Source organism: Pseudophryne corroboree, chromosome 1 (genome assembly GCF_028390025.1).
Source record: "Pseudophryne corroboree isolate aPseCor3 chromosome 1, aPseCor3.hap2, whole genome shotgun sequence".
Taxonomy (NCBI): domain Eukaryota; kingdom Metazoa; phylum Chordata; class Amphibia; order Anura; family Myobatrachidae; genus Pseudophryne; species Pseudophryne corroboree.
This window is the reverse complement of record NC_086444.1, coordinates 87,863,852-87,882,903: the sequence shown is the minus strand read 5'-3', so window position 1 is coordinate 87,882,903 and position 19,052 is coordinate 87,863,852. Positions and strand designations below refer to the sequence as shown.

The 19,052-nt window shown below is 45.7% G+C and overlaps 1 protein-coding gene across 1 annotated transcript in view; it reads left to right on the top strand.

Annotated features, from left to right (window-relative positions):
* LOC134946892 (complement component C9-like) overlaps positions 1–19,052 on the top strand; it is a 175,360-nt gene that overhangs the window by 54,131 nt on the left and 102,177 nt on the right. Inside the window, exon 6 of the mRNA XM_063935528.1 lies at positions 3,919–4,134. Coding sequence (XP_063791598.1) covers positions 3,919–4,134 — 216 coding nt within the window. The remainder of the gene's footprint in view (positions 1–3,918; positions 4,135–19,052) is intronic.

The following is a 19,052-nucleotide window of genomic DNA, read 5'->3' as shown; positions in this document are numbered from 1 at the left end:
CCCAGGCGAGCAGGCTTATGTCTCAGAGCAAGGGGTGAAGGAGGTAGTCTGATACCCGGTAGAGGGGGGGGAAGTCCAGAGCGGCACCCCCGTGTCGGCGTCTGCACACGCCTATGTCACTGCTACAGGGGACGTTACGTGGGTAAGCATCACTGGTACAGGGGGCGTTATGTGTGTACGCAGCACTCGTACATGGGGTGTTACATGTTTAAGCGTCACTGGTACAGGAGGTGTTACATGTGTAAGCGTCACTCCTACAGGCGGCGTTACGTGTGTAAGCGTCACTCCTACAGGGGGCCTTACATATGTAATCATCACTGGTACAGGGGGTATTGCGTGTGTAAGCATCACTGCTACAGGGGGCGTTGCGTGAGTAAATGTAACTGGTACAGGGGGCATTGTGTGTGTAAGCATCACTGGTACAGGGGGGTGTTACGTGTGTAAGCGTCACTGGTACAGGAGGTGTTACATGTGTAAGCGTCACTCCTACAGGCGGCGTTACGTGTGTAAGCGTCACTCCTACAGGGGGCCTTACATATGTAATCATCACTGGTACAGGGGGTATTGCGTGTGTAAGCATCACTGCTACAGGGGGCGTTGCGTGAGTAAATGTAACTGGTACAGGGGGCATTGTGTGTGTAAGCATCACTGGTACAGGGGGGTGTTACGTGTGTAAGCAGCACTGGTACAGGGGGCGTTACTTGTGTAAGCATCACTGGTACAGGGAGCATTGCATGTGCAAGCGTCACTGGTGCAGGGGGCATTGCGTGTGTAAGTGTCACTGGTACAGGGAGCGTTACGTGCGTAAGCGTCACTGCTACAGGGGGCGTTACATGTGTAAGCATCACTACTACAGACGGGGTTATGTGTGTGTCACTACTACAGGAAGCATTGTGTGTGTAAGCAACACTACCACAGGGGGCATTGTGTGTAAGCGTCACTGCTACAGGGGGCGGGCGTTACGTGTGTAAGCATCACTACTACAGGGGGCATTATGTGTGTGTCACTACTACAGGGAGCATTGTGTGTGTAAGCAGCACTACCACAGGGGGCATTGTGTGTAAGCGTCACTGCTACAGGGGGCGGGTGTTACATGTGTAAGCATCACTACTACAGGGGGCATTATGTGTGTGTCACTACTACAGGGAGCATTGTGTGTGTAAGCAGCACTACCACAGGGGGCATTGTGTGTAAGCGGCACTACTACAGGGAGCATTGTGTGTGTAAGCAGCACTACCACAGGGGGCATTGTGTGTAAGCGGCACTACTACAGGGGACATTATGGGGGTCATTCCGAGTTGTTTGCTCGCTAGCAGTTTTTAGCAGCATTGCACGCGCTAGGCCGCCACCCTCTGGGAGTGTATCTTAGCTTAGCAGAATTGCGTACGGAAGATTAGCAGAATTGCGAATAAATAATTCTTAGCAGTTTCTGAGTAGCTCGAGACTTACTCCTACATTGCGATCAGCTCGGCCCGTTTCGTTCCTGATTTGACGTCACAAACACGCCCTGCGTTCGGTCAGCCACTCCCCCGTTTCTCCAGACACTCCCGCGTTTTATCCTGGCACGCCTGCGTTTTTACGCACACTCCCAGAAAACGGCCAGTTTCCGCCCAGAAACACCCACTTCCTGTCAATCACACTCCGATCACTTCAACGATAGAAATTCTTAGTTCGGACGTGAGTAAATCTACTAAGTTTTGAGTTAAAATACTTAGCGCATGCGCATTTTCGCCTTAATCGCTCGGTTGCGAAAATCGGCAACGAGCGAACAACTTGGAATGACCCCCTATGTGCACTGTACCTTTGCAAAGTATGGGAGAGTGCAAATGTATAGTTTGCAGGGGGGCGCTGAACACCGTAACACCGGCCGTGTCCACAATGGTGAGCTATTTACACTGGTGGGTGAAAGGTAATGCATCTGGGTATCTATTTGCACTAAGAGGGGTAGGGTGGGGGGTGGAGGATAATTCCACTGGGAATCTATTGCCACTGGGGGATCATGTGACAGTGGGGACATATGGAGATTGGGTGGCTTCTAGATACCCCCAGGCATTTTGTTTTTCACTAAAGCATTTACATTTTAAATACATTTCAAAAGGATGTTCACGTTTTTGCTTTTTTTCATTAACTTTGAATAATAAATCGCCAGTTAAGTTATTAATATTCTGACTAGGTTTGACATGGAAAGTCGAAACATATCTTTTATTATATATCCCAGCTGTAGATAATCTCCAGTGTTGCTGACTGAGGATTTTTGAAAGTGCTATAAACTCTTATACCCAATACCAACAATGGCCCTCATTCCGAGTTGATCGCTCGCTAGCTGTTTTTAGCAGCCATGCAAACGCATAGTCGCCGCCCACGGGGGATTGTATTTTTGCTTTGCAAGTGTGCGAACACCTGTGCAGCCGAGCTCTGCAAAAACATTTTGTGTAGTTTCAGAGTAGGTCTGAACTTACTCAGCCCTTGCGATCACTTCAGCCTTTTTGGTGCCGGAATTGACGTCACACACCAGCCCTCCAAACTCCCGGACACGCCTGTGTTTTCCCTACCACTCCCAGAAAACGGTCAGTTGCCACCCATAAACGCCCTCTTCCTGTCATTCTCCTTGCGATCGGCTGTGCGTATGGATTCTTCGTTAAATCCATAACTCAGCAACGATCCGCATTGTATCCGTACGACGCGCGTGCGCATTTCAGTGCATATGCATGCGCAGTAGAGACCTGATTGCAGCGCAGCGAAAATCCGCAGCGTGCGATCAACTCGGAATGGCCCCCCAATATTCTGGCCTACACTTAAGAACAAGCGGTACGCGGTCAATAGAGCTACAATGTCTAGTTAGACAGTCAGTAGATCAACACCATATGGTCGACATGGTCATTTGGTCTACCTGTGAAAGGTCGACAGTGCTTATGGCTGACAGGTACAAATAGTTGACTTGCCAGTGGTCGACGCACATATGGTCGACATGAGTTTTTTTAATTTATTTTTACTTTTTTCAACTTTTTCCTACTTTACTATTCACGTGGACTACGACTGGGAATAGTAACTTGTGTCGAACGCAGCGGAGGCGGATCGAGGCACCTTGCCCGAAGCATGGCGAGGGGATGCGGTGTACTTACTGGGGGTCCAAGTGCTCAGATGGCGAAAACCACACGAATAAAAAGCAAATATGTTGTATCAACCTTGTCCTGTGTCAACCATTTTCCACGCCAACCTTTTCATGTGTTGACCTTTTGTACATGTCAAACTTTTCCAGTGTTAACCTTTCATAGGCCGACCTAATGACCCTGTCGACCTTTTGTCCGTGGAGACCTTTTCAATGTCGAACAAATGGTGTCCACCTAATGATTGTAGACCTTCTTACTGTAGATCTATTGATCCGTAACCGAACAAGCCATCACCACTTTAACACAAAAGGGTAATGACCTCTGTCCGGTATTTAGAAAACAGCAGTAAGGGATAGAGTAGGAGAAATGGGGGGGGGGGGGGGGGGGGGGGCATGGTGGCCAATAATGTTATGCCTAGGCATGGCCTGTCCTTTAAATCCACCACTGCATCTGTATGCGACTGAATTGTCACCGCCCAAGAATCATGTGACTCAGTCACTACTGTGACTGTGTGAGTGTAACTCATGCGCTGTGCAAGTTTTTTTATTCATTTCTCATTGACATGCTGTAGCAAAACAATCTCTCAACGTCGGCTTCCTGCGCAACACAGAATCTGTGAGAGATCTGTGTGTACGATAAATGTTGTTTTTCAATCAGCACTCACTACAAAACAAATGAAATTAATTCTAATGATCTAATAATTCATTGAAAATAATGAAAACAATAAGTTGATCACCCTATCGTATCTTAATTGTGATGAATCTTGTGCAGTTTACCTTTTTGTGATATGGTGCTCTCTTGTTTCTAGACTAGAGCTGATAAAACGTTTACATCAGAGGCCTATAATGATGCTGTGTCTACGCTAACAAAGATTACAAATGAGAGAACAGTGGAGTTCGGAGCATCCTTATCTGCCAAAGTGACACCTTCACAGTACAATTCCACTACGATAAAAGGAAAAGTCGGAGTAGACTTGTCCATGAAAAAAAGCGTGGAGAATGTCAAAGAGTATACTACAAAAACGGTAATGGAAGCCAAATCCCAAAACTGCACTCACAAATTAATCCTTTGCATGCTGGTGGAAGCAGGTAGATATTAGGAACCTACTGTATTCTCTGAAAGAAAAAGGGTTTACGTACTAACTTGAACCAGGCCCACACTACACGATGTTCCCACAGATGGGAATATGTGATCAATGATGGTTTAGGCTGGGTACACACTTGCCGATGTGCACTCCATATTTCGCCCGAACCAGAGGATCAGACGATATATCGTATACATCGGCAAGTGATCAAGTGATATGATTATATTTCAAATATAGCAAGGGTCTTAACAAATTTCAGGAGGGAAACATTATTCAAAGGAAGAGAAATATTAGAACTCGAGGACATGCACTGAGACTGGAGGGGGGGGGGGAGGTTCAGGGGAAATTTAAGGAAAAATTACTTCACAGAAAGGGTAGTGGATAAGTGGAATAGCCTCCCAGCAGAGGTGGTAGAGGCTAAGACTGTAGAGCAATTTAAACATGCTTGGGATAGGCATATGAATAGCCTTACAAAGAATTAAGGTTCAAAAAGGGTTGAGCTTGCGTAAAGGATAAAAAAAAGGGGCAGACTAGATGGGCCAAGTGGTTCTTATCTGCCGTCAAATTCTATGTATGTTTCTATGTATGTTTCTAAGTGTGCATATCCAATATCGTTAACGATGCACACTCCCGCGGGTCGTTAGCGAGGAACTATGGGGCAGATGTATTAACCTGGAGACGGCATAAGGAAGTGATAAACCAGTGATAAGTGCAACGTGATAAATGCACCAGCCAGTCAGCTCCTAACTGTCAATTTGCATATTGGCACTGATTGGCTGGTGTGTTTATCACCTTGCATTTATCACTGGTTTATCACTTCCTCATGCCTGCTCCAGGTTAATACATCTGCCCCAATATCTTTAGTTTTCAACTTGAAATCTAAAGATATTTTATGAGACGGCATGCACCTGGATGTGGGTGCATGCCGTCACTGACGAAACGCAAATTATATCGTTCAGTGTGTATGAATGATATTGTTTGCGGGGGATCTTGCGTGATGTGTAATGAGATAGATCAACAAGGAAATATCAAGTAACAGGCGCTAGCTGAGCTGGTTTTCTAAGCAGCTGAAAAAGGAGATAGTCACACTCCAACAATACAAAATAATACAAAACAAAAACAGCACTCCAATCCACTTATCATAAATTTAAATACACATGTGAACCCCACACAGTGATCTAAGATTCACATAACACTTTTAATGTTAAAACATTTCAACTAAAATCACATTGGTAACAACATGTCAATCACAGGTAGGTATAGATGGTGCCATGCATATAGCTGTTAAACCACTTTCTATGGTCTAATCATGCCCAATATGGGTGTAAAGTTCAGTCAATGACCAATAGCAAATGTCTGGTAATGTGGATATAGTTACCGGTCCTGAGGTAATTGCCAGGGATAAGTTCCAATTAGCGTTAATCCGGATTGATGACAATGGAGTACAGCGCATATGAGGAGTCCCTTTAACCATCACCGGTCCTGAGGTAATTGCCAGGACTCACTGACATCGGCAAGTGTGTACCAAGCCTTAAAACAACAGATTGGGTGTACACACTATAAGATTGTCATTCCGATGCATCTCGGGATGATATATTGGATGATATATCTTATAATATGGATATTGTGGAAACTACAGAGTCATGGTGCAATGAGAATCATGACTGGGACATAGCTATACCAGGATACAATTTATTTAGGAAGCGTAGAATGGGAAGAATAGGAGGAAGGGTATTAATGTTTGTGAAAAAAAGCATAAATGCTACTTTAATACAAAACATTGAAGACCATGGAACTCGGGGAGAAGGACATTATTCACATTGAGGTTATCTGTAGACCACCAGGCCAGGGGCAGGATTTAGACAGAAACCTATTGTTTGACATCACTAAAATGGCTTTAAAGGGAGAAGTCATAATCATGGGAGACCGTAACTTACCTGATGTAAATTGAGAGGGGTCTTTTGCAAGTTCAGCTATAAGTGGCACATTTCTATATTCCTTACAGGGAACATCTCTCAAGCAATTGGTGAGGGAGCCCACTCGCAAAGACTCAATATCAGACATATATGTGGGTGAGCACTTGGGATCCAGTGATCATCAAGCAGTATGGTTTAGTCTAAAGACAGAATCCAACTCCTGTCACACAAAAACAAAGGCGTTGGATTTTAGAAATGCTGACTGCAAAAATGGGGAGATGTTTAAGTGATTCATTGGTGGACTGGAGGAACTTGGAAGGGGTGCAGGAGAGGTGGGAAAAACTAAAACGTGCAATACTAAGGACATCAGACCTTTGTATCAAAAGGGTTAGGAAAAGCACCAGGAAAAGGAAACCAATGTGGTTCACAAAATAAGTATCAACTAGTGTGAAAGCAAAAAAGATGGCTTTTAGGAAATAGAGACTCAAAATATTAATGACAAAGAGGCATATATTGACAGACGGAAGGATGCTAAAAAAAGGGATCAGACGTGCAAAGAAGCTGAGGAGAAAATGGCCAGTCAGTAGATAAAGGGGGCAAAACTTTTTTTTAAGTATATAAGTGAAAGGAGAAAATCAAATGGAGGAATAATAAGTCTTAAGGTGGAGAGAGACAAGGCAATAGCAGATCACCTAAAGAATTATTTTTGATCAGTATTTACTACTGAAGGAGAAGGGAAGGGACCACAGTTAAGTTGCAAGGACATTCATAAAAATAAGGTAGATGAGACTACATTTACAGAGGAGAAGTTTCTAACAGAACCTTCAAAACTGAATGTGGATAAATCAATGGGGCCAGATCGGATACACACAAGGATACTAAAAGAGTTAAAAGATGTGCTGGTGACACCTTTAACAAAATTATTTAACCAGTCACTAAATGCAGGTGCCATTCCAGAAGACTGGAAAAGAGCAAATGTAGTTCCACTGCACAAAAGTTGAAGCAAAGAAGAAGCAAGTAACTACAGACCAGTAAGCCTTACAACAGTAGTAGGGAAAGTAATGGAAAAACTATTAAAAGAAAGAGTTGTGGAAAATCTTAAATCAAACAACTTACAGGATCCAAAACAGCATGGATTTACTGGTGGGAGATCATGCCAAACAAATCTAATTGACTTTTTTGACTCTGTGACGAAAATAATAGATTAAGGGGGAGCTGTAGATGTAGCATATCTAGACTTTAGTAAGGCATTTGACACTGTCCCACATCGCAGACTACTAAATAAACTTGAAAGCATAGGGTGGATTATAAAACAGATAAATGGATAAGAACCTGGTTGCAGGATAGGAAACGGGCAGTTGTCGTAAATGGAGTTCAATCTATGGAGGGAAATGTTACCAGTGAAGTACCCCAGGGATCTGTACTTGGTCCAGTTCTCTTTAATATCTTTGTTGGTCACATTGCAAATGGTATTGAAGGTAAAGTATGCCTTTTTGCAGATGATACAAAGATATGGAACAGGGTAGACACACCGGGAGGGGTAAAAAAAATGATTGATGACCTAGGTAGGCTTGAGAAATGGTCAAGAACGTGGCAACTACAGTTTAATGCTAAAAAAATGCAAAATCATGCACTTGGGTCTCAAAAACCCAAAGGCTAAATATAGTATCAAGGGTACTATAATGGAAACTACTGAGGAGGAAAGAGATTTAGGGTCACTATTTCAAGTGACTTGAAGGCAAGAAAGCAATGCAACAAACCAATGAGAAAGGCAAGTCAGATGCTTGGTTGCATAGGGAGAGGAATCAGTAGCAGGAAAAAATAAGTAATAATGCCACTGTATAGGTCATTGGTAAAGCCTCATCTAGAATACTGTGTCCAGTTCTGGAGACCATGGCACTCATTCCGAGTTGTTCGCTCGCTAGCAGTTTTTAGCACAGTTTTTAGCAGCCATGCAAACGATTTGCCGCCGCCCACTGGGAGTTTATTTTAGCTTAGCAGAAGTGCGAACGAAAGGATTGCAGAGCGGCTACAAAATAATTTTGTGCAGTTTCAGAGTAGCTTCAGACCAACTCAGCGTTTGCGATCACTTCAGACTATTCAGTTCCTGTTTTGATGTCACAAACACGCCCTGCGTTCGCCCAGCCACGCCTGCGTTTTTTATGGCACGCCTGCGTTTTGTAGAGGCTAAAACGATAGAGCAATTTAAACATGCTTGGGATAGGCATATGGAAATCCTTACAAAGAATTAAGTTACAAAAAGGGTTGAGATTACCTAAAGGATACAAAAAGTGGCAGACTAGATGGGCCAAGTGGTTCTTATCTGCCGTCAAATTCTATGTTTCTATATCGTGCACCCAGCAGAAGATTGCCAATATACAGGTGTATAAAAATGCATTAATAAATTATACAAGACATAAAGACCAAAGCAATGAGAAGATATACCTGTGCTAATAAACTGAGTCGGAATAAAAATACAAAAAAAACCGTATGTTCCATGATATAGAAAAAAAGGATGCTCCATAGGGACCACCAATAAGGTGTGTAGATGCCACAAATATTGGCCAGCAAAGCTGATAATTACTAGACCCGGGTATGAGCTCTGCTGTCAACACTGACAGGAGCTACCGTAGAATGGTGTGATGTACAGGGCTTCCGGAAAGTATTCACAGCGCACCACTTCTTCCACATTTTGTTATGTTACACTTACAGTCTTATTCCAAAATGGAATAAATTTAAAATTCTACACACAATGCCCCATAATGACAACGTGAAGTTTTTTTTGAGATTTTTGCAAATTTATTAAAACTAAAAAAAACTAAGAAATCACATGTACATAAGTATTCACAGCCTTTGCTCAATACTTTGTTGATGCACCCTTGGCAGCGATTACAGCCTCAAGTCTTTTTGAATATGATACCACAAGCTTGGCACACATATCTTTGGGCAGTTTTGCCCAATCCCTTTTTGCAGCACCTCTCAAGCTCCATCAGGTTGGATGGGAATCATCGGTGCACAGCCATTTTCAGATCTCTTCAGAGATGTTCAATCGAATTCAAGTCTGGCTTCTTGCTGGGCCACTCAAGGATATTCACAGAGTTGTCCTGAAGCCATTCCATTAATATCTTAGCTGTTTGCTTAGGGTCGTTGTCCTGCTGAAAGATGAACCGTCACCCCAGTCTGAGGTCAATAGTGCTCTGGAGCAGGTTTTCATCCAGGATGTTTTGTACATTGCTGCATTCATCTTTCCCTCTTTCCTGACTAGTCTCCCAGTTCCTGCCGCTGAAAAACATCCTCACAGCATGATGCCACCAACATGCTTCACTGTAGGTATGGTATTGGCCTGGTGAAGAGCGGTGCTTGGTTTCCTCCAAACATGACTCCTGGCCAGTGGTGGAACAAGCAGGCGGTGGGCCCAGGTGCGACAAAATGCTTTGCCCCCCCCCCCTTCCCCCCATCCAAGTCCACCCCAGGGGCAGTGCGCGCCGTAGGCGCGCGCAAAAATATATAGTGTCGTGGCTTCGTGGGGAAGGGGTGTGTCCACAAAATAATACCAATTCATAAAACGGTGCACAGTAGTCTCCATTATTCAAATTACGCTGCACAGAAGCACCACTACACCAGGTAGAGACCCTTTTACACCTTACAGCGAACAGATTCCCCTTTTTACACATTACGGCAGACAGCGTGTACTTTTTACACATAACGGCAGACAGCGTGCCCTCGTTACACATAGCGGCAGACAGCGTCCAATTTTTACACATTACGGCAGGCAGCATACACTTTTTACACATAATGGCAGACAGCGTGCCCTCGTTACACATAGCGGCAGACAGCGTGCACTTTTTACACATTACGGCAGACAGCGTCCCTATTTTACACATTACGGCAGACAGCATACACTTTTTACACATAATGGCAGACAGCGTGCCCTTTTTACACATTACGGCAGGCAGATTCTCCCTTTTTACACATAACGGCAGGCAGATTCCCCATTTTTATACATAGCGGCAGGCAGATTCCCCACTTTTATACATAGCGGCAGGCAGATTCCCCATTTTTACACATTGCGGCTGGCAGATTCCCCATTTTTACATTGCGGCAGGCAGATTCCCCCTTTTTACACATTGCGGCAGGCAGATTCCCCATTTTTATACATAGCGGCAGGCAGATTCCCCATTTTTATACATAGCGGCAGGCAGTCCCCCCTTTTTACACATAGTGGCAGGCAGTCCCAACAAATGAAAGAAAGAAAGAAAGAAAGAAAGAAAGAAAGAAAGAAAGAAAGAAAGAAAGAAAGAAAGAAAGAAAGAAAGAAAGTGAAGAATTATACTTACCTTCTCTGTTGGCTCAGGCTCCTTGTGCAGCTTCCCGGGCAGTAGAGAAGAAGGAGGAGAGAGGAGGAGGAGGGAGCCGCAGCAGCGCTGTGTTATTGTTCTCAGAGACAGCCTATAGTGAAGCAGAGGGGCAGCAGCAGCAGCGCCTCCACCAGTAACAAAGCGCTGCTGCGGCTCCCTCCTCCGCCTCCCTCCTCCTCCTTACCCCGTACCGCTGCAGTGCGCGCCGCTCCTCTACGGGCGGCTGTGCGCTGCGGGCAGCGGTTGCCCGCAGCGCACAGCGGCATGTAATGAGTCAGTTTGACTCATTACATGCTTGGGCCTCTGGACAGAGGCGGGCCCCAGTGCAACGCACTGCTTGCACTGCCGGTAGTTCTGCTTATGCTCCTGGCATTCACACCAAAGAGTTCAATCTTTGTCTCATCAGACCAGAGAATTTTGTTTCTCATGGTCTGAGAGTCCTTCAGGTGCATTTTGGCAAACTCCAGGTTGGCTGCCATGTGCTTTTTACTAAGGAGTGGCTTCTGTCTGGCCACTCTACCATACAGGCCTAATTGGTGGATTGCTGCAGAGATGGATGTCTTTCTGGAAGGTTCTCCTCACTCCACAGGGGAATGCTGTAGCTCTGACAGAGTGACCATTGGGTTCTTGGTCACCTCCCTTACTAGGGCCCTTCTCCCCCGATCGCTCAGTTTAGAAGGCTGGCTAGCTCTAGGAAGAGTCCTGGTGGTTCCGAACTTCTTCCATTTATGGATGATGGAGGCCTCTATGCTCATTGGGACCTTCAAAGCAGCAGATATTTTTCTGTACCCTTCTCCCGATTTATGTCTCGAGACAATCCTGTCTTGGATGTCTACAGACAATTCCTTTGACTTCATGCTTGGTTTGTCATCAGACAAGCACTGTCAAGTGTGGGACCTTATATAGACAGGTGTGTGGCTTTCCAAATCATGTCCAATCAACTGAATGATGATGTTGGAACATCTCAATGATGATCAGTGGAAACAGGATGCACCTGATTAAAATGTTGAGCTTCATGGCAAAGGCTGTTAATACTTATGTACATGTGATTTCTTAGTTTTTTATTTTTAATAAATAAAAAAATCTAAAAAATAGGATTTTAATTACCTACCGGTAAATCCTTTTCTCATAGTCTATAGGGGATACTGGTAATCCATTTAGTACCATGGAGTATAGATGGGTCCACTAGGAGCCATGGCACTATAGAAGTTTGATTGTGTGTGCTGGCTCCTCCCTCTATGTCCCTCCTACCAGACTCAATCTAGGATACTGTGTCTGAAGAGACGGACATACTTTGAGAGAAGGATATAGAAAAGGAAAGTGGTGAGAATTTGAACCAGCATAACCAGAACAAGAGGAAAGCCATGCTAACCAAACTTGCAAACAGGAACAGCAACAGCTGAACCAAACAACATTACTTAATCAAGTAACAGAGGAGGAAGAAAGCAGCATCAAGCGGGCGTCCAGTATCCCCTACGGACTACGAGAAAAGGATTTACCGGTAGGTAATTAAAATCCTTTTTTCTCTTACATCCTAGGGGATACTGGGAATCCATTTAGTACCATGGGGAACTACCAAAGCTTCCAAATCAGGTGGGAGAGTGCTGAGGTTTCTGCAGAACTGATTGACCAAACTGAAGGTCCTCAGAGCCCAACGTATCGAACTTGTAAAACTTAGCAAAGGTGTTCGAACCTGACCAAGTAGCTGCACAGCAGAGCTGTAAAGCTGAGACACCCCGGGCAGCCACCCAAGACGAACCCACCGACCTACTAGAGTGGGCTTGAACAGATTTCGGAATTGGCAATCCTGCCGTGGAATGAGCATTCCGGATAGTGAGCCTGATCCTGCATGCAATGGACTGCTTCGAAGCAGAACACCCAGTTTTATTGGGATCATAAAGAAGGAACAGTGAGTCCAATTTCCTGTGACGAGGTGTTCTCTTCACATAGACCTTCAAAGCCTTAACGACATCCAAAGACTTTGAAGTAGCAGAGGAGCAGCCGGAACCACAATAGGTTGGTTGATGTGAAACGCTGACACCACCTTAGGAAGAAATTGCTGGTGATGAGTCCTGAGTTCAGCTCTGTCCTCATGGAAAATTAAGTAGGGGCTCTTGTGAGACAACACCCACAGCTCCGACACACGTCTATGAGGCACAAATGGAGGTTGTAAGTGCAGGACACCTTTCAAGAATGTCTGGACCTCAGGAAGAGAAGCCAATTGTTTCTGAAAGAAAATAGACAAGTCCGAAATCTGAACTTTAATGGAGCCTAGGCGTAGGCCCACATCCACTCCCATCTGCAGAAAAAGCAGAAAACGTCCCAGATGAAATTCCACCGCAGAATATTGTCTGCTCTCACACCAAGAGACCTATTTCTTCCAGATACTATGGTAAATGTTTAGATGTTACCCCCTTTCTGGCTTGGATCATAGTCAGGATGACCTTGTCAGGAATCCCTCTCCTGGCTAGAATCAACCTTTCAACTTCCATGCCGTTAAACGTAGCCGTGGTAAGTCTTGACAGAAGAATGGGCCGTACTGCAGAAGATCCTCGTGAAGAGGCAGAGTCCACAGATCTTCTATCAGCATCTCGAGAAGATCCGCATACCAGGCCCTTCGTGGCCAGTCCGGAGCAATGAGGATTGCTTGAACCTTTTCCCTTTTTATACTTTTTAGAATTCTTGGGATCAGAGGAATGGGAGGATACAAGTACACCAGCTTGTAAACCCACGGAGTTGTCAGGGCGTCTACCGCTACTGCCTGTGGGTCCCTCGACCTGGAACAATACCGCTTTTTGTTGAGTCGAAAGGCCATCATGTCGATTTGTGGATACCCCCAACATTGCGTTAAAAACCAGAACACCTCCAGGTGAAGGCATCATTCTCCCCGGGTGCTGAGGAAGTTTGCTTCCCAGTTGTCTACTCCGGGAATGACGATCGCCGACAGCGCCATGGGGTGTTTTTCCGCCCAGAGGAGAATTCTTCACACTTCTGACATTGCAGCTCTACTTTCCATTCCGCCCTGTCGGTTTATGGGGGTAATGTAGAACTGATCGCTCGCTAGCTGTTTTTTGCAGTCCTGCATTTGCATAGTTGCCGCCCACCGGGGAGTGTATTTTAGCTGTGCAAGTGTGCGATTGCATGTGCAGCTGAGCGGTACAAAAAGATCTTGTGCAGTTTCTGAGTATCCCAGGACTTACTCAGCCGCTGCGATCACTTCAGCCTGTATGGGACCGGAATTGAAGTCAGACACCCGCCCTGCAAACACTTGGGAACGCCTGCATTTTTCCTACTCCCTGAAAACGGTCAGTTGCCACCTACAAATGCCTTCTTCCGTTCAATCACCTTGCGATCGCCCGTGTGAATGGATTCTTCGCACAAACCCATCGCAGAGATGAACAGATTTGTACCCACGCGACACCTGCGCATTTCTGACCTGATAGCAACGGTGCAAAAAAATGCTAGTGAGCAACCAGGTCTGAATTAGGCCCAATGTACGTTACCGCTGTCACATTGTCCGACTGGACCTGAATGGCCTGATTCCTGCAGAAGGGCGTTGAGGCCTGCAGAAGGGCATTGTAGATAGCCCCGAGTTTCAGGATGTTTATTGGAAGGGCGACTTCCTGACTTGACCATCTTCCCTGGGTGACTGCTCCCCAACCTCTTAGGCTTGCGTCTGTGGTTATCAGAATACAATTCTGAATCCTGAACCTCCAACCCCCGGCTAGGTGAGAAGTCTGTAGCCACCACAGGAGGGAGATTCTGGATTTCGGTGACAGACAAATCATCTGGTGCATGTGAAGATGTGATCCGGAGATCCAGCTGGAAGGACCTTGCATGAAACCTTCCGCACTGAATCGCTTCGTAAGAAGCCCCCATTTGCCCCAGAAGGCGTATGCAGAGATGCACTGAGATTCGAGTCGGCTTCAAGACGGCCCGAACCATTGCCTTTTCCAAGGGAAGGAATACTTTCTGAGACTCTGTGTCCAGTATCATTCCCAGGAACTGAAGCCTCTGTGTTGGTTCTAGGTGAGATTTTGGCAGGTTCAGAATCCACCCATAATCCAGGAGTAGTCTGGTTGAGAGGGCAACGTTCTCCAACAAATGTACCCAGGATGACACCTTTATCAGAAGATTGTCCAAGAAAGGAACTATGGTCACTTCCTTCATCATCTCCACCATCACTTTGGTGAACACCCTCGGTGCTGTAGAGAGACCAAATGGCAGGGCCTGGAACTGGTAGTGACAGTCCTGCAGTGCAAACCGTAGATAAGCCTCATGAGGCGGCCAGATCGGAATGTGACAGTACACATCCTTGACATCCAGAGATGCTAGGATTTCCCCCTTCAGACCTGAGATTACTGCTCTCAATGACTCCATCCTAAATTTGAACACTCGTAAGAACAGGTTCAATGACTTGAAGTTCAGAATTGGTCTTACCGAACCATCCGGTTTCGGTACAACAAACAATCTGGAATAGTAACCCTTGTTTTTGTAGATGAGGTGGAACTGGAACAATGACCTGGGTCTGTAACAGTTTTTGAACGGCGTAGTGTAAGTTTACTCTTGCCTCTTGTGAAACTGGTAAGCCTAATTTGAAGAATCTGTGAGGGAGTAGCTCTTGGAACTCCAGTCTGTAGCCCTGGGATATAAGGTCTATGACCTAGAGATCCTGGCACGATCCTGCCCAGATCTGACTGAAGAATTTTACTCGGGCTCCCACCCTCCTGTCTTCCAGGCATCACGGCCCACCGTCATGCAGAAGGTTTTGAGGAAGCAAAGCTTGAGCCCTGTTCCTGTGAACCAGCAGTCGCTGGTTTATGTGATTTACCTCTAGCACCTCTGGTGGCAGTAGAGGAACCTCTGGCCTTGCCCCTAAACTTGGCAGTCCGAAAGGACTGTAGATTAGGTCCTGTGTAGGCCTACCTAGCTGGCGGAGCTGCAGAAGGTAGGTATGTGGACTTTCCCATAGTAGCTCGGGAGATCCATTTATCGAGTTCACCTCCGAATAAGGCCTCTCCTGTGAAAGGTAGGCCTTCCACTCCTTTCCTGGAGTCCGCATCAGCCATCCACTGCCGTAGCCACAATCCTCTGCGTGCCGACACTGCCATAGCTGTAGTGCGTGCATTAAGCAAACTTATTTATTTTATGGCTTCCACAATAAAGTTTGCAGAGTCTTGGATATGTTGCAGGAGCAACACAATCTCCTCTTGAGGTAAGGTGTCTAAGCCCTCAATTAAATTACCTGACCATTTAGCAATGGCTGTTGTAATCCACGCACATGCTATAGTGGGTCTCTTGGCCACCCCAGCAGCAGTATACAAAGATTTGAGTGTAGTCTCAATCTTGCGATCAGCCACATCTTTTAGGGAGGCTGCAACAGGGACAGGTAATACAATTTTACGTGAGAGCCTAGAGACTGACGCATCCACTATTGGTGAATTTTCCCATTTTTTCCTGTCCTCAGGAGGAAAAAAAAGCTGATAATAACCGCCTAGGAATTTTAAATTTCTTATCTGGATTAACCCACGGTTCTTCAAACAGGGTATTTAGGGGGTAATTCCAAGTTGATCGCAGCAGGATATTTTTTAGAAGTTGGGCAAAACCATGTGCACTGCAGGGGGGACAGATATAACATTTGCAGAGAGAGTTAGATTTGGGTGGGTTATTTTGCTTCTGTGCAGGGTAAATACTGGCTGCTTTATTTTTTACACTGCAATTTAGATTGCAGATTGAACTCACCACACCCAAATCTATCTCTCTGCACATGTTATATCTGCCTCCCCTGCAGTGCACATGGTTTTGCCCAACTGCTAAAAAATTTCCTGCTGCGATCAACTTGGAATTACCCCCTTAGTCCTTTAACACAGGAAAAGTGGCTGAGGATTTTTTCTTAATATTAAATTAAGATTCCTCACTCTCCTCTGTCACTTAATCAGCGATATTTAGAATTTCTCTGATAGCATCAATGCGAGCCTCTACACCAGAGGTTCTCAAACTTGGTCCTCGTGGGCCCACACAGTGCATGTTTTGCAGGTAACCCAGCAGATGCACAGGTGTATTAATTACTCACTGACCCCTTTTAAAAGTTCCACAGGTGGAGCTAATTATTTCACTTGTGATTCTGTGAGGAGACCTGCAAAACATGCACTGTGTGGGCCCCCGAGGACAGAGTTTGAGAACCTCTGCTCTACACCCTGTGACAGAGTACTCTACCCTACCTCTGTGTCCACCTCACCTTCCTCCATTTCTGACCCTTCATTATCAGAGTCAGAATGCAGGATATGGGCCAAAGTACGTTTTGTGGACAAATGGTAGAGGACTGTGATGCTGGTCTGGGTACTAAGTCTTTTTTCAATAACTTATCCATAGACTGCCTTAAGTATTGCGTCTCTTTCTCATTACGAGATCATTTTGTAGGAATGGTGGAAATCATTCCCCTAATAGAGTCCAGCCATGCTGGTCCTGCCCCACTAGCCTGGGAAGGGATACTACACTGAGTACATACTAGTGAACCCCCTGGAGAAGAGGAACACTGGGGGTAATTCAGACCTGATTGCTAGCTAGCGTATTTTGCAGCGCTGTGATCAGGTCAGAACTGTGCATGCATATGTACCGGAATGTGCAGGCGCGACACACGGGTACAAAGAGGATCGTTGCCGTGCGATGGGTTTATGAAGAATCCATTCGCACAGCCAATCGCAAGGAGATTGACAGGAAGAAGGCGTTTGTGGGTGGCAACTGACCGTTTTCTGGGAGTGTTTGGAAAAATGCAGGCGTGTCAAGGCATTTGCAGGGCGGGTGTCTGACGTCAATTCCGGCCCCGGACAGGCTGAAGTGATCGCAGCAGTTGAGTAAGTTATGGGCAACTCAGAAACTGCACAAAAATATTTTTTGTACCGGCCGACTGCACATGCGATCGCACACTTGTATAGCTAAAATACACTCCCCGGTGGGCAGCGACTATGCGAACGCTGGACTGCAAAAAATCATTAGCGAGCGATCAGGTCTGAACTGTGCATTATATGATACACACTCTTTGCCTGACATACTGCAGTACTGACAGCACACACACAGGAAAAGGTTAAAATCACAATTAACCCACAAGGAGCTCTACCAGAGAGACACAGAGAGAGTATAGAACCAGCACACGGCGCCCTTATCGCTAATGCCAAGCTTAGCTAGGTCGCAGACTAAGTACCCAGATTAGGGACTTAGTACACTAGTAAACCGCTCTCCCCTGCTATAACCCCCTGGAAACGCTGAGGTAAACTGGAGGCTTTCCGGAGGAGCTGCGCCTCCCTGTCAGTCAGCGTCTGTGTCAGCTGCAGTAGGGAAAATGGCGCTTGTGAGCTCCTGGATCCTTTCATAGTGAAGCCCTGCCCCTTCAATGGCGCACACTCTTTCCGCTCTTCTTTATACTGGCTTATGTGTCTGTGTGTATAAAATGGAGACACTCCCCTTTTATGGCTGTAGTGCCAGTCTGGGTACTGTGTACACTATAGTGTACAGAGTCAGGAGACACAGTCGGCCCCGTGTAGAAGCCATATGTCTCCATACCCTCATGCCGCCATAATGGGCGGTGACCCGCTAACCAGGACGCCGGCTTAGTACTCACCACTCTTCATTCTTCTGGCTCTGTTAGGGGTGTCGGCGTGCTGCGGGAATGTACGCTCGCTGTGGTGGGGCTTGTGAATAGTTCACTCAGGAGCTAGCATCCTGTCAGCGGGGACCGGGACCCCTAACCCTTAGTGGGTTTGGGCTGTTCCCCTCCTAAGTCCCACAAAGCAGGCAGGCTGGTGCCATTCAGTCCTTCCTGAAAATAACAAACTTTAAAAATAAATGTAGAAAACTCTTCAGGAGCTTCCAGAGAAGTGACCGGCTCCTCTGGGCACATTTTCTAAACGGAGTCTGGTAGGAGGGGCCTAGAGGGAGGAGCCAGCACACAAAATCAAACTTCTATAGTGCAATGGCTCCTAGTGGACCCGTCTATACCCCATGGTACTAAATGGATTCCCAGTATCCCCTAGGACGTATGAGAAAAAAAAATGTTCACGTTGTCATTATGGGGAATTGTGTGTAGAATTTTGAGAGAAAAAATGAATTTATTCCATTTTGGAATAAGGCTGTAACATAACAAAATGTGAAAAAAGTGAAGCGCTGTGAATACTTTCCAGATGCACTGTAGACTTGTGTATCCAGAACCAGCTGTCCATGTAGCAAGTAGAAGCTTAACTGCTAGCACTAGCTGAAGCTGGTATGGGTCGATGTAATGCACAACAGTAGACTCAGAAATAGCACCCGGTGTGATGGAACCATGGGGCAGATGTTAACCTGAAGAAGGCATAAGGAAGTGATAAACAAGTGATGTGTGCAAGATGATAAAGGCACCAGCCAATCAGCTCCAGTATGTAAATTAACAGTTAGGATCTGATTGGCTGGTGCATTTATCACCTTGCACATATCACTGGTTTATCATTTTCTTATGCCTTCTCTAGGTTAATACATCTGCCCCCATATGCTGTAATATTACAACCCTCAACGGCTGTGGTGAAACAGTGTGATCCAGTTCCAAGTGTTGAGT